General features: G+C 41.9%; 2 protein-coding genes across 11 annotated transcripts in view; one reads left to right on the forward strand and one right to left on the reverse strand.

Moving 5' to 3' along the window:
• Positions 1–16,754, reverse strand: part of LOC143905204 (coiled-coil domain-containing protein 170) — a 162,851-nt gene that overhangs the window by 86,248 nt on the left and 59,849 nt on the right. The window contains exons 1-2 of one of the 9 annotated variants that reach the window (XM_077420447.1): positions 15,792–16,103; positions 6,332–6,421 (exon numbers count right to left, since the gene is read on the reverse strand). The exons of 6 other annotated variants lie outside the window; for them this stretch is intronic. The gene's annotated coding sequence lies outside the window, so the exon portion shown is untranslated. Of the gene's footprint in view, positions 1–6,331; positions 6,422–9,072; positions 9,187–15,791; positions 16,104–16,754 lie in introns of those variants that run through there. 2 more of the 9 variants (XM_077420448.1, XM_077420445.1) reach the window with 2 other exon arrangements.
• Positions 1–16,754, forward strand: part of LOC143905203 (uncharacterized) — an 86,432-nt gene that overhangs the window by 35,692 nt on the left and 33,986 nt on the right. For both annotated transcript variants that reach the window (XR_013259142.1, XM_077420436.1), the window contains exons 2-3: positions 4,476–4,785; positions 9,094–9,326. Coding sequence is in view for 1 of the 2 variants with exons in the window: in XM_077420436.1 (XP_077276562.1) it covers positions 4,476–4,785; positions 9,094–9,326 (543 nt within the window). In the remaining variant the exon portion in view is untranslated. The remainder of the gene's footprint in view (positions 1–4,475; positions 4,786–9,093; positions 9,327–16,754) is intronic.

The following is a 16,754-nucleotide window of genomic DNA, read 5'->3' on the forward strand; positions in this document are numbered from 1 at the left end:
ACATTGTGGCAGGCACTTCGTGCTACCTGGATCACCATCGTGCCGTATGCACAGCATTCGAATAATTAACATGTAATAACGTAATGGACAGTGCCGTAAAACAAAGTGCGAGTTGCGTGGGTTTACGAGTACTTCGTGGTACATACGCAAGACGAGTTACACCTGCGCTCCTCCTGACACATTTAGCTATTTGCAATTAAATCTCAATTTGAGATTTTTTCTACGCTGCAAACATACTTTTAATAGATATCTCTCTCTCTCCACTTTCCAGTATTATTTGCGTGAAACATAGAAGGAATGGTGAACTGATGGAAGTTTCATTTGAATTCCAATAAATTTCCAATGATTCATGCCGCTATATTTTTCTCGTTTATGCGTATACATAAACCGGAATGTATAAAATACGACCGCGTGAAAATTCCTACATATACCAGCTTATATACATATCCAATGCTTTACGAGTAGCCTCGTAAAGTAGGGTGTCGAAAACATCGTTAGTGCAAGGATCTCCCAAACATACATATGTCGAAGACTCAATTCCATCTTTTCAAAATTATTAGAACACACGTTATTAGAACACACGCGACGAAGCTTTTTCAGTCCGGATTATCGCCCCGCGTCCGCGTAAACAGTGATTCACGTCGAATCTTATTGCGTTTTTACTGCAATAAGAGCGACAACGTACGATAATGTCTGTAACAAGCTTTGCGTAGCTGCGACGTAAAGAAATATTAATTATAAAGAATTGTATTTTACTTATTATATCCAAGCACATACATATAACGTAATGGGACTCGAAAACTGGTGAGATTATTCAAGATAGCACTGGAGAACAAAAGGTTAATAAACACTTGAATCGAAAAGATTGCGTCATTATGCGTCATTATCAAATAATTCGTAGAATGACAACATGAATATGAGACAGATAAGAATGTGCGTAATTCAATTATCCGTCGTGTAAATAGAACGATTACTTGCCGGCGTAGTGAAATGGGAAAAATTTCCCTACTGCTATCGCAGATGGTTTAGTTTACAATAGTTAAGCCATCGGTTATCGGTTCACGAGCGTGTTACGAGCGATCAGATCCTTGAGTGCACGCCTGAAAATAGAATAAATAACGATGTCGACGACCCCAGGGGCTTTTATCACGGAATTTTCACAACCTTGTTACTCGCGGACGCTTACGCGGACGGACGAATTCTCTCGGCGGCGATCAGAGATGCGGCGGCGACCCTTGACCCGTCTCGCTTGTAAAGCCCGGACACTCGATTCCGAGAATCATCGAGGGCGATCGTGCATGTTCCGTACCGTGTAACAAGTGTATCCCTCTAAAATTCCTGCCAAGGTTATCTTTATCGCCCCGTGAATACGATTCGAGTGCTTTTAACGGTCGTAACGAATAATCGCAATTGAGTGATTCTCCGCTCGTGGAAATTAATACTTTCAGGTACATCTGCATGATCACGCATGATTTCAACGGTCAAACGAATAAAACTCGTATTAAGTAACTATTAAATGAATGAACATTTCAATATAAAGATACGACTAAAGACATCTATAAATGTAAACCGAAAAATCCCTTCAAAGTGGAGAACGGTAAATATTCTGACGAGAGATTTAGAAATTAGAGACCTGATTTTCGCGCAGGCGGCACCAGTCATATCTAGAAGCCAGATTCAGAGGAACCGCGAGCCCATTTTTAAACCGGTGACCCGTCTGACCTTTCGCCGACCCTGATTCCTTCGGGATCGTTAACGATAGCGCGGCACACACATCGCGATATATACCTGATATTATTTAAATTTATTGACGGTCTAATCCGCTTTCTGCGAGCCGAGATCAAAGCGTATGGCAGATCTTTTATGGTAAATCGTCGAGTCCCCATGCAGTTCCTATTCTGACATCTCGTAAAAGGCATGGCACAAGTTGAAACAGGCCGCCATCACCTGGCTGGTTTGAATAACTGACAATGAGAAGAATAAATTTTTCCATTATTACGATTTCATATTCCACCTTCATTTAAAATAATAAAGACAATTGAACTGGAATACGTAGTAAATGACTGCATTTTGAAGAATTTTTAAAAATTAATTAATACTGATACCCCCCACGTGTTGTACACGATATGATTGTGCTACAAATGTATATGCATGTATGAATTGCGGTCAAAATAAAAAATTGTCTACATCATTTATGAATATTGCTTTGTAAAAGATGTAAGTAAAAAAAAAATTTAGTTTTTGCTACTCTACCCTATCCATCAAATATTATATAGGCCTAGTTTCTATTTCTTTTTCTTCTTAAACTAGACTATATATCTTCTTTTCATTTTTTCCTAAATGTTTTTGCTATATCGTTCACAATAATATGTGTAACCTGTGTAAATGTATACAAATATCTACGAGTATATCGAGTTCGGATCCGTGGATACGTGGGTTTGCTAAACTCAAATGACTGTGCGGTCATTCCTGCGGAAAATTTTGAAACGGTCAATCTTTCATCGTTGGAGCCACATGTTGCACAACCCACGAAGGTTGTCCAGGAACAAAGGAGCGTCTGTAAAATCCTGAACTACTGTCCGTTGGTTCAGTAACTCAAGCATGGTGCAAGAAGCCTTCGACGATCGCAGAAATGATTCTCCATTAGCGAAATAAATCCCTTTATAGAAGTCGACATCTCAATCGATAGCGATAGGAGCGGCCGGATCGCGATTGAAACACGATAAACACGGTAAACGTTTGCGTAACATATTCGATTCATCAGTTACCGAGTAATGGGTTTTGTACGAGCTATTCATTTCAAGAGACAGCTTCATTTGCGTTGAGATCTCATCTCGCTTCGTATATAGTTTATTCTCACTAGCCAAAAATATTTAAAATGGTCGACCGATCGCGGAATACTGGATAAAATAGCATGCTATCTTTTTTTTCAACATTAAATTAAATAGATTTAAATCTTTAGCGTTTAGAAATATGGTATCTTATAAAAAGAAACATTTCTTCAGGTATCTCTCTTCAAAAAATAATGCTAAATTTAAGACAGTTAAGTTGAAAACAAAAATATATCATAAATATTGAAAAATTTATTACTTTTCAAGTTTCACATAGCCTACGTAGCAGCAAATAGGATTCTGCTTCTATTTTCTAAGTTTTTAATTTTAATTTCATCAACGTGATGTAGTTCACGTTCAGATTTCTGGAACGGCGATTATCCGCCGATAAAATGAAAGGCGTGTGTGTGAAATCGGGAGCCCGCCGAACAAAATACTCCCTAGATTCAGCGCACGCATTCGCGAGGATTGTTTCTGCTACGCGGCGCGACATCAAAGACTCCAGAATCTCCAGATGTTGCAGACGGCGATGTAGGTCTCCGCTTTCTTTGAGCTCGCGGATCGGCCAAGATGAGGCAGGAGAAGGTGCACGCTAAACACTATTAAGCGCATGTTGCACTATTAAACTTATATCCGAGAGAAAATCTGCCGAAAATTCACGAAGGCGCGTTGACTACCCACGAGCAAAAGGGAGATCATTTCGCGGGTGAATTTTTATATGTTGTCGATGCCTCCCTCTTGCTCCACATAAAAAGAAACATTTTTTTCTTGTTAGATTCATATCAATCTCACGACGTCTCGCTTTCTCTTTCAATCCGCCGTAAACAACAAGAAATAATGGAAAAAATTTAAACCCCATGTGTTAAGGCGATGTTCTGGTTTGATTGGAAGGTGATGAAAACGAAAAAAAAAAATAACACTAAGCTTTGCATGTTCTTTTAGCCTTATTTTAAGAATATAATTTTATTTTCTAAGCAATAAAAACGCTCTTCTTTCTTATGTTATATTCTAGTCACTATAAAAACTTGCGAGGAAAAACGCATATGGACAGTGTAAATGATTCTAGCTGTTCTAGGTACGTGAAACGCGAAAATAAATGTTCTTATTCAGAAGAAGTGTATAGCTATTGTCTGAACTAAAACCAAACCAATATTTCCATTCTGGACAAAATGGTGACATTTTTATTAAAAATATTATCGTTGTTCCTCCAAATTTTGTTAGCATTTTATTTAAAAAAAAAAAACTAATATAACGTTTATTCTAGTTCAGACGATAGCCACACTTTTATTGAATAAGAAAAATGTTTCGCTTTTGCGTTTCAGATACCTATAGAACAGCTATAGAATCATTTATTTACACTCCTACTGACCAGGGTATAAAACATAAAAAAGAAGAACGATTTTGTTACTTAAAAAATAAACATAAATTTTAAAAATAAGGCTAAAGGAATATGCAAAGTTTGTCACTTGCTTTCTACGTTTCTAAGAATTCCTTCAACCGTCGATTAAGTATTCTGTTTTATCTTTATTTATATTCATCTATAGTTTGCTTCTTATATGTCTATAATTATGATATATTTATATGTAATATTATTAATTTATACTATTTAGGTCTCTAAATCACGATGTATTATTACGTGTGCAGGATTACACCGATGACGACAATGGCGAGGAGGACGAGGTCGATACCTTCACCGCGTCGTCGACTACTACCACAACTACAACGACCACGACGACGATGAAGCCAAAGACGTCGCTCAACAACCAGCACTACGATTACAAGGACCCGAGGGCCTACGACAGCGGTACCGCGGCTCAGTACAACGGATACCAAGCGAAAAACGATTATCCGCCGATGTCTGCTCACAGCGTGCACAAGTGGCAGTCGCTCGGCACTCGCGAGGGCGTCAAAGAGACCAGGAGTAACATGCAACAGTTCAACAAAAACGGAAAAAGTGAGTACACTTCATGCCGTCGAGTGCGTCTCGATGACTCTCACGAAGTTTTTCTTCCTACGACATCTTTTATTATCGAAAAAAATGTGTGCGGGCGTTGAAGCGTATTAAAAGAGCAGTTTGTAAGCGATCGCGATCGCGATTCCTCGTAATCGGTTTATGCAAATGCGCGCGCGCGAAACGTCGTTCTGCATTTTCGCCCGCTGACCTGACTCAATTTAATTTTAGCCCGTCGGAGATGCGCGCGCGCGCGCGCGTCCCGAAATAGTTATTAATCGTTATTGAAACCACGCTGGGTGGTCCCTTCCTGGTGGCGGTGTTCGATCAACGTTAATAACACAGTAATATTTCTCGTAACGTCGGAGATGCCGCGGTAATTATCGATGTACCTTTCATCGCGCGTGCGTGCGTCATATACGCAAATGTTTGTGCAAAACCGCAGCGCGCTTATCCACCTACCTAATGCGCTACCACCGGGATCGCGGACGGATGTGCACGCGGACGTTCGGCGTGTTCGCGGCAATCAGGCGTACACGATGTAACAGCGATCTGCCGCAATTATGAAACCGAAGCGGCGGGCATAAATCAATTGGTAACCGCGATCGTGATCGGGACAATATGTATATATCCGCGACTCGCGAAGGGGAGCACGTATCAGCGCGTATATTTCAAGATCGACAATGTTACATTGTAATAGGAACGTAATATATCGCGCAGCCGAGCGTCCAGTTGGTGTAACGATGGTTTTTATAATTACCCGTCGCAACACGCAATAGATAAATTTGCCCCGTGCTATATTACGATTGCGATACGACTCCCATCAGGCGCACGCCTCTATTTGTGCCCCGAGGCATTGCACCTTCTCCGTCGATGCGATTGCACAAGTGCCATTCACATCTACATCCGAGAGGACAAGAGAAAGAGAGAGCCGATGGATATGATGACTCTTCCTTCTCATCGGCTTCTCTTATTAACGAGCGGACGACATGTATCATAAAAACAGCCACTATAAATATTTTCATACGTCGAAGAAAATAAGACAAATGTACACTGCTGTAATGTTTCCTATATATTTTTTCTATGCTAATCCTTTTTTTCTCATAATTCTGTTTTCTTATCATTACGCGCGCTTCATAAATCTATTACATCGCGAGGTTATACATTGCAGACTCCTCAAGTCCTTATTTATCGACAGCTTTTTGCCGTTAATTACATCCGATTGCGCGATCGCCTCTTCCTTCGCGATCGCCTTTCGAATCGAATCTCGGCGCTCAACAACGCGCGCGCGGGGGCAACGGTCGGTCGTGGAGAACGGATTTCTACGAGAAACGCGCGATGGAGTTCGCAGGTTATTAATATATAAATTAATAAGGACGATTGGGTGTCCCGACCGCGCGCCCGTAGCGGTTGCGGCAATTTGCAGCCGCGTGAACTCCCGCGTCGCGTCGCGCGCGCAACGCATCAATGCGCGCGCGTGCATGCCGCGGGATTATCAGGCCTTGATACATTAGCCCCCGTAGATTGAAATCGATTTATTATCGCTCACCGAACGACAGCGATCCCGCCTCCGCTCGCTCGACAAAATCCTTTATCTCTTTTGCACGATGTTACCTTCTCCCGTCTTCCATCCGGATATCTGTGGGATTTTATTATATGCCAAATAAAATTTCTTTCATTTTTATTATATTAAGCTATTAATAAAATAAAATTAAAGAGCTTAGAGCCACAATTAGGTGTTTATGTCAATGTATTTAATATGAATTAAAGTTCACGTTTCGGTCCGTATTCAGACTATCTTCAGTATGGTTATAAATAAAACGGCAATTAAAAATTACAGAAGCACGCAGAAATGCTAAGTAAAAGTAGCGGTATAAATGGTATAAATGTTCCTTATAATAAGACATGCTGTAAACTGTCACTATGTTGTTAATAACGGTCGAGGCACATATTTTGTTAAGCTATTAATTATTTTACAATTTTAATTATGAAGAATTATTAATTATGAACGACGTATACATATGTGAGCGTTAAAATAGATGCATGGAATGCGTAAAAGCTTTCGTGGAAAGCGTAGCGTCATGATATCACATTGATGACATCACATTCCGCTAACTCGCATAATCCTGCATATTTACGACATGATATATACACGTTAAACATGCTACTGTGCCTTTCGTGGCACCAGTTGATCAAATACTTTCATGTTGAGTCAGAGGATAAATTTAACGTACAAAACTAGCTGAGCCGGCCACAGAAAGGAAGAGTAAATCATCGATAAGCTTGAATCCCGCAGTTTTCTACCTGCGTCAATAATAAATATGCATGCATATGGTATTGTGTATCATCGCGACGCGACGTTCCCCGGCTTAACTCGAGAAATTAGAGAATAATAGACGATCGAAGCTAATCCCTTTCTCTCATAATACATTCTGGAATACGTTTGAATATGGGATGTGCGCGAGGTGAGAGCACATACTTCAGAATTCCTGATGGCCGTGCCTCCATTGTGAGCACTGCCGATGTGATCTCGTGCCGAGAGTAACGCCTCCAGTCGGAAATTAGCATATCGCGATCGCCCCTCGAGATTGGGCGGGCGAAAAGTTCCGCGAAAGTACACTTCCGAAATCTCCACCAAAATCATATCTATAGCCTGGTTTCTCATGCGCGCCGCGAAACGACCGTCGCCGTCGCTTCGAGAAAGTTAGTTCAAGCCAGCAAATATATCATTTAGCTTGTATATTTCCTCTAAAAAAATATCTTTCTAATATCTAATAATATATGTAATATCTGAATCGGTATCTCCTTGCTAAAACAATTCACATCCTTTTTTCTCTCTCTCTCTCTCTCTCTCTCTCTCTCTCTCTCTCTCTCTCTCTCTCTCTCTCTCTCTCTCTCTCTCTCTCTTGTATCTCCTCCATTGTCTGCTATGAAACGTCGACGATTTTGTAGTTTTCCAAAGTGATGCTGGCGTATCAATATCGCAACTTTCCACGTGGTCAATTCCGCAACGACCGACAAATTAATCCGCCATCCGACATTTTAATGGGGGAATAAGTCGGCGCCGAGCATAAACAGTCGGTATTCGCAATAATTTTTTATTAGCAACAACATGGCGCCTCGGCTCGTCCGCGGTAGTCATAAAACATGCGACCGACCGGCGAACTTGATCCGATTACCGTCGTTCGCGCACAACGCAGACGGTCGCAGACGGTCCAGTAATTCAGAGTTACTATATCTCGCTCTATCTAAATATACCTCGCACTTCGTCATCATTCCGCTTCTTAATTCCGTAATAATCCTTAAAAGTAAAATAATTGCAGACGCATGGACGACGTTAAACGCAACGGAGTGGACACTATACTTTCTTTCCCCGGCGATCATTTAGCGATCGATCTCGTGACCCGCGATCTCGCGAATGTGGAGAGCGGCGCGAATCGCCATTCGCTTCCTTAAGCGGCGACAACATATGGTCTCTCTGAATTTCTTTCCGTACTATTGACATTTCTCCGCTGTTATTATTTGCGCTAGAATTTACCGATTTCTTGCCACAATGTAGTTTCTCCGTGCAGCGCTCAAGCGAATTATGCGGAGTGTCGGTGTCGCCGTAATTATCGACAGCACGTGAAACGCGCGTAGAAAGCGATTAGCTATCTCTGTGCTGAATCAATAGAAAGCTCTCATAACTTATGTCACTTGATGCAGGAGATGCATCTCCGCGCTCGCGGATCGAACTGGCCGTCTGACATCTTGATCTCGATCACGAATTCTCGCTTCTCTTCTCCATGTACATATTATTGGAGAGCGAGCGCACCCCCCGGATTCGTCAATCTGATTGTAAGGAAGATCCGTTTCGATAAGACGAGCTTTTCTCTAATCTGACTTATCCGCTCACGCCTTCCGTTTTATCGAGACAGTAATTAATGAGTTATATGGAGAGAGACGTTATTACTTGTGGCTCGTTACAACATAGAGAATGCCGCTTCAACGCAATCTATAAGTCTTTTTACGAAAGTTAATAACTTAAAGTCATGAGAATGGAAAGGTTTGAAGGTTTCAAAATTCGAAGATTTACGACCCGGAAAGTCGCAAGATCGAAAGAATCGTGAGGAAACATGTCGCAAATCAAATATCACTGCCGCGCGAGTAGGTGTAGCTACCGGCTTTCTAAGAGATAAAACACAATTGTTACGCGCTGGAAATGAGGATTTTTATTGGATTTGCGAAAGCGGGTTAGTTACGCCTGTCATTCTCATGATTACCACGATCCCACGGGATATTGTACTTTACCGGCGAATGTTTGCCCTATAGGTGCTGAAATCCGAGAGGCTCTTCAGCACGCAATTAAAGTCAACAAGGAAGGCAGCTGCCAATGGCCACGCGCGAGAGTCATTCCGGTTCGTGACGTTTATCCGAGCCCATCGACCACCTACATTCCACACTGCGCCATATTGCACAGGTGCTCGGACGACACCGGATGCTGCAGATCGGAAGCGCTCACTTGTGTGCCGAAGCACTCTCACCGCGTCGAGCTTTCCTTCTACGTAAGTCCGTTACGTAATTTCTCTTATGAAAATGTTATTCATTTTTTTTCAGCTTTTCTTCTTTCTCGCTGTAGGTAATATGTTCATTTTCGTATCTAGATTCGACAAAATAAAATGTAAATCAATTTAACTCGCGAATAGTTAAATAAAGTAATAAAAATAGTTTATAAAAAATCATCAGTTTTTAATTAAGAAAAAACAATCAAAACTAATCCCTACGAAAATATCATCAAAGAGCTGATACAAGCTTGTTCGTCGATGCATGACAAATTCCCCGCGTATCTTTCACGCTCAATGCGGGGGAATTTCGCGGGACGCGTCGGAGGTATGCAAGGCCGCAATAATTATTAACTACCGCGACGCATAATTTGCCAAGATAACATATTAAGCGAATTAACGGCGCGGCCGTTAGCTGCGCGGACCGAATCGATTGAACGATAAACGATCTCGTAAATGTGGGCTCCCGCCGCATGCCGGATAAATCGCCGGTAGAAAGAGGTGCGTCGGTGCCTCGCCGCGCCGGGGCAACGAGATGGATGCATCGACGTAAGGAGGAAGACGTTATCCGGCGGGAGAAAGTACCATTAATCGTGTAAACTGAATTGCGGACAATTTATTAGCGGGATATGTCTCCCGAGAGAAGAGCCAACAATATACGGGACACGATTTACGGATCGTTACCGTGATATCGAACCGTGCAAATCCGTGTAAATTACCTTTCAGCTTTGGTCATGGCAATATTTTATATACACAGCTTTTATAAGCGCGAAACCCGCGAAAGGCTCCATCGCGATAAATGACAACGATCCGTTTACTTTTTTTTCTTTCTCCACTATGCACGCGGCTGCAGACCCGTTATAGCTGGTCTGGAATTGGATACCTGCGCGAAATGGTTTTTTTTACATAGAAATAATCGTGGTAATTGTTCCGGTTTTAAGGGGACGCATTAGTGTCATGGAAAACAAGTGGCATTACAGGGCGATCCGACGTATGTTGACTAATTGAATTATTTTTGCCTTTATCTGACTACTACATACGCAATCAGACACCGTAGTTGAACTGTAAACCGGCGACGTAATAAACGATCGCGAATTCGACGCTCGATAACGATAGATAATAATTCGCGTGTCATACAGCGAGATTTTTTCCAAGATTCCTGCCGGCAACGTTACGCATATATATAAAAGCGGTAAAATATTAAAACTATAACTTATAAAGTATTTGAACCACTTCTAAAAAAGCAAACCTCGTCTTAATAATAACGCGGGAATTGCAACATGTTATTCTTCCCCTTCGACATTTCTTATAGGTACTATAATACGTGCCGTCACGGCATAATTAAGACCGCGAAGAAACGGATGAATACGAATGTAGCGTGTCTGGTCGTGGGTTGTCAATATACGTCGACTTTCGAGCGCCGTCAGCTTAAGAACGCCGCTTAAGTCAATCGTAATTTGACGGATGACACGCGCCATCGTGGTTGGTGGTCCACCGCCGTCAGTTTAACGGGACAGCTATACTTATACGCGCGCGTTTATATGCACGGCAACGATATCTCGGAAAATTATTAGGTCTCCAGTCGTGATGCTGTGTATGTGATTATCAGCGTCGATACACAAAGCTTAATGTTTGCTCACAATCGCACGATCTTGCGCCGATGATGGATGAACGGATCTCGTGACGAACAAATGAGATTTGTAGCGAGAATCGTCTTTACTTATGTGGGATCGGATTTCCATTGGGAATTAATATGATTTGGCAGAACAGGATTTCTCCGTAATTTTTTTTTTTTCACCGCCGACGAAGATATTCTCAGCTTTAGACTTTCATTTGGCGAACCACGGTAGTCGTGATTATGCAACTGATCGCGTTTACAGGTTGAATTTAAACACGCTGCTTACCTCGCAACCCGATACTTTGCGCAGCGCCGTTACATCGCGCGCGCATTATGGAGGACCCCCACGATCGGTTTTCACATCGCCGCATGCACACCATTATTTTCGCGGCCGGCTTGACCTAACCCAATTCCAGGTTGCACCGGGTTGCAGAAATTTCGCGATGCACGCAGACCGATTGATTTTCAAGTATACCTTTATACCTTGTGAAACGCAAGCGTAATTATCAGTAATCATCACCTTTTCAATTAGAAACGCCGCCGAAACATAAATGCCGTTTAACAAGTTCGATCATCTTTGGATGATTACACCTCACATTGTGTAACAAATTTATCACTTTTCCGCGAATTTAATCTTAAAACGCATGGTATACGCAAGCGCTATTTCGCGGTACAGTGACCGTAAGGCATTCGAGTCATAAATATGCAATTAAAAGCAAATATACAACACGAATCCGCTCCTCCCTCATTATACGCCCGTGACGCCAGCCAAGCCGGATTAATTACTCGCCGAAGCTTTCGTCGCAGAGTTGGCCAGCTCGAAGCCCACCATTGGTGTATTATTATCTCTGCGTAATGAATACATAATGTCATAACCGCGCGCGTATTGAGTGTACCATAAGTCACCTCGAGATTGCCAAGTCGAACGAATCGAAGGAGGGGTGGAGGCAGGCAATTAACGGTTTATGACGTTTTCATTAAAAATTAACGAAATGGCCGAATGTCTTCCAATGAAAACCCACGCGCCTGACTTACCGCGCGATAAGAACGATATAAAATATCGCGGAGTATAAAGCGTCCCTTAAAGTCAATGTACTATACACCTCGCATAAAATACGTATCGGTAACCAATGTCTTTTTTTTTATACGTATCGCTATACGTATCGCGCGATCGGTGTGAGTCGCGCTTAATTAATTGCGCTTCGAACGCCCGTACGGAACCGCGTCGGAATGCAAAAGAAAATCGAAAGTGAATAAGAGACTCCGGCGCACGGGAGAATATTGACCCTTGATCTCTCTTTTCGATTAATTGCGAGCAGGAGATTTCCCCATTCCTCTGACTTTCTCTAGAACCTGGTGATTTGTGAGTATGTTAATATCGCACACTCGATCATTATTCCCGCATTAAGTTGTTATATACAAGAGACTAATTCACGGTCCACACGAATCCGTTCCGTAATACCATGTTTCTATCGATTGTCGGCGGTCTTACGACGATTATAGGAATCACGCGACTACGGATCTTCATCCCACGCATCAACGTTTCAATGACCCCCGCGTGGAATTCAAATCCTCTGCTACTGAACTTAATGAATCAATTAATCCGGGTGATAAATGCGTCCCATTTATATCGGCCGCAGAGCGAACGACAGACAAGTGCAGCACACCGTGGGATATTAATCGTTTCTTATCTGTGTGCGAGAGATATTTGACACGTAAAAAAGAGACATGTGTCTAATGGAAGACAGCGGACGATTGTATTCTAGAAAGATTTGTGGACGAAGCAGAACGAAAAGAAAAATCAATTCTTGATTATATCTTATCGCACAGAGATATAACTTTATACGAACGCGTTTGATAATACTCCAAAGTAGTTTGATAGTTAGTTTTCCACTTTAAACGTAGTAGATATTCTTGAATTTATCTATCTATATATATATTGAATTATTTCGACAATAAAATGATATAAAAGCATATATCAATAAGATTAATGTAATTACTTCGGAGAAACATATTTTCTGTTGCAATTATTATCGGTCGATTAAAGAAAAAATTCTCAACAATTTTATTTGCTCATCAATTCCGTACGCAATGATGTGCAACCGTCATTTTACGGTCTACAATTAGTCTCGTCTTTTAGTTACCTCTCGTACCCGTCAAGCAACAATAGCCACGTATAACGTTCTGAGAGGACGGCGACGAGGGGTTGTGGTCAATTGCCATCGACCATTGCTTCGAAGACGTTTAAAGTCTTTAAGTCGCCACAGCCCATACTAATTTCCTCCTCGTAAAAATTAAGCTGTGAAACGATCGTGAGAAATTACATGGGTTGGTCGGTTAAAGCGAAAGTTAGCCGCATGATTTCGTGAATTTTAATTCGTGAATTTAAATAAATGCAGAAAACTGAAACTGAAACAACTAGTCTGGCTGTACGAATCTTGACTTATCAATTTTTATTGAAGATTTTAGATTTTGCAATTAAAAATAAAAATAGTATAAATCGATATGTTCCGGGTCGAACTTTGCAAAATCCCAAAAGTATCTCCAACGTAACGGCATTAATAAAACAGACAAATCTTGTTTTACAGAAATATATCGGATATCTTTTATTAAAGATGAGCCTAATTTTTTTAACGATACTCTCGTTTGAGAACAAAAATCGGTGCGATATAAATTCCAATGAGCATACGTAATTGCCGATACCGAGGTGCAATAACGCCGCGGGTATAATTTGCATTTCGCCGCAATTACCAGTTTTGCCACGTAACATTAGCATAAGTTCTTGCCGATCGTTGTGAGAAACGATAGCGGGTTAAGAACGAGGAAACATTTATTAGGAGGCCATCATATCACGTGTTTTTTGGGAGTATCAAATTGATAGGGGCTTCTCTGTGATTTAGCTGAATAAAAAATTCAACTGAAGAGAGATAAATAAGAGTTAACTATAAACTGCTTCTAATTCAATGCATCTAATTCAATCGTACTTTTCTACTGGACTGACTTCTGGTCTTTGTATCATATTCGCATATCTCATGTCTCTCGGAAAACTATCAAACAATCTACGCTGCCGATCAATCGACACTTTCAGTGGAGTCGCGTCGCATCATTCGTAAAGATGCATGTCTGGAACTGCGGCAGTCTGTTGCTCTCGAGGGTCGCAGACCTCGCGGCGGAGCGTGTAAAAAAGTCGCAATTGCAAGGGACGCAGGAGCGCCGCGACGAGTGACGAGAGGCGACGGGATAAATTTATGGGTGGGACGTTGCGAAATCGACAAGCATGAATATATCCGCTCTCACGAACGGGAATGGATTAAGAGCGAACGCCGAGAGAGGACTGTCGCGCTTACGTGCGTCGTCTCGAAGGAAGGAACAAGGAGGAAGAAAAGCACGCCAAACACCTTGTCCTTAATCGAGCAAAAACCAACGGACTTCAGTCCTTACTCGGGCAAAGCCGCGTGAGAAGAATTGATGGAGTCATAAAACTATGTTTCCAGCTTGTGACTAAATGATCGTGTACAATTCGCACATTCTTTCAAGAAACATGTATACTACTGGCTATACGATATAATTTGTGCTAATGCCTATAAAGTAAAGGAACGAGTACATACGCGAACAATTGAAACCAATTATGTTTAGTGATATCATATCTAATGACACACGTTCGTATGGCAAGTAACGCAAGCAATCTAGCCTGGAATATTACAAGAGACGGGAAAACGTTTAATTATGCGACTAAGCGGTAGACGCGTGTACTTTCCTCCGTATCCTTTATCTCGCTACAGATCGCTCAACGTATCGTTGTCCAACGCACCCACACCCACACTCGACGGCCGACCGGCCAATCGAGAGCACTGATTGTGATAAATGTACAGGTTCGGGAACCAGGGGTCACAACTGAGAATGAGATAAATTTAATGGGATATGTCGCCTTCTTTTATCCGCGAACCGATAAAGCATTATAGAATGCGCGCAATTCCGTTGCGACATCGAGAGGGCAATATGTCCACCATAAATTCTCGGGCGTATGTCTCTGCCAATGTTATCAGAGAAATTAATATCCGAGACACACCGAACGTCTCCTGACAGCACGTACAAACTGCAAACTTCGTCGTTATCTTCCATAACTTATCGAGTACGATAAACGATCTCTCTAAGGCGTATAAGCGAACGTTATAAGAAAGCGTGCTGATATTTATGCCGGAACGCAATCCGGTAATTAAATGGTTCGATCAGTTTAATAGTATGAAGCATCGCTAACATTAATATTTATTAATACGTGTTGGCGTTTATAAAACGCGACACACACCCGATATCTATGGAGAATATAACGAATAAAATACGGATTTTAAGTTTTTTTTCTATGTTGTTTTCGGATATTAGGGAATATTTTATTTTATCGAATATTTGTGACACACACACACACACACACACACACACACACACACACACACACACACACACACACACACACACACACACACACACACACACACACACACACACACACACACACGTACAGCTAAGATATTAAATAAATATTAATAAAGTTTATGATACACTGTTAAATTCGTGGTGTCAAATTATACTCAGTTTGTCAGTTTTAACCATTCCTATAGGTCCTCCTCAATATATCGTTAATTTAACATCTTAACTAAACTAATGTTAAAATAATACTGCTTTGTGTTAAAATAATAAATTTTGACACACATGATTGTTCAAAATAACAAAATGCTATTTAACTCAAGGTACCGGTTTAAATTTCACTTTTATATAATATTTAACGGTGTATCTCTCAACTTATAATTTGTAATATGAAACTTTTCTCGAGCTAGAAAGGCAACCCTATTTACTTCTTGCGAGCCCCGTGATGCCAATAAACAGCATCAAACACCGTAAGTTTAGAGACGAGACATTTCACAAGAGGCCGTTTCTGGTCCCACTGCACCGACGAGAGTGACGACGTGGCACCCTCCCTCGCTTTACGTCACTCAAAAAACAGCCGTCGCGACGCCGCGCTCCAGTTATCCTCTATTATTATATCGCGCAACCCCTCTTAATAGCCAGCTGTCGATGCGAGATTAAATTGCGCCCGTCCTCGCGCACTTTTCATCTCTTTGTACCCCGTGGTACGAGTCTCTCTTCTGGACGGATGAGCTTGATTCTAGACAGTCCGATACTGGTAGGTACTTCTAACTTGGTCCACTCTCGACACGTCGAGTGAGTCAGTTCCCAGCCGAGCCACACTTGGCCGGGTATCAAATTCGTCGCAGACGCTGCAGCAGTCGACGTGCATCGCGACGGGCATGTGCACGCTTGATCCACCGACACCCGGACACAAAGTGCGACGCCGTAGGTGTACGCGAACCTACGTTATATAAATACCGTGACTTCCGCGATACCGAAATACCTCTGATTTATGGAGTCCCGTTGGATCATCAAGTCGCGCGTACGCGTACTCATGCTCTGGGCAACTGGGTTAACGCCCGTCGATCGTTAAAGTACTTTAGGGAGATCCGTTTGATGAATGATGGGCTCGTCAACAGGACCGTCTTTATGAGCGAGAGGCCAGTATGCCGAAAGCAGAGTAGCTAATCGTTAATGGTCTCCATTCTCGTCGCGCATGACGATATCGTAAACGTAACGAGAAGCTAATAAAACTCATATATTTCTCAGTGCGTTAAATTTACATGTCTCACGAAAACGTCCTAGCTATAACGTCAGCAACGTAAACATCGGCCGGCTTTTATTCGAATTGAAATCTTGCCCTTCCGCCGCGAACCCTCCTTCCGTTCTACCTTTGGTAAAGAAAAAAA

The sequence above is a fragment of the Temnothorax americanus genome, unplaced genomic scaffold (genome assembly GCF_048541705.1).
Source record: "Temnothorax americanus isolate GAGA-0224 unplaced genomic scaffold, ASM4854170v1 Scaffold6, whole genome shotgun sequence".
Taxonomy (NCBI): domain Eukaryota; kingdom Metazoa; phylum Arthropoda; class Insecta; order Hymenoptera; family Formicidae; genus Temnothorax; species Temnothorax americanus.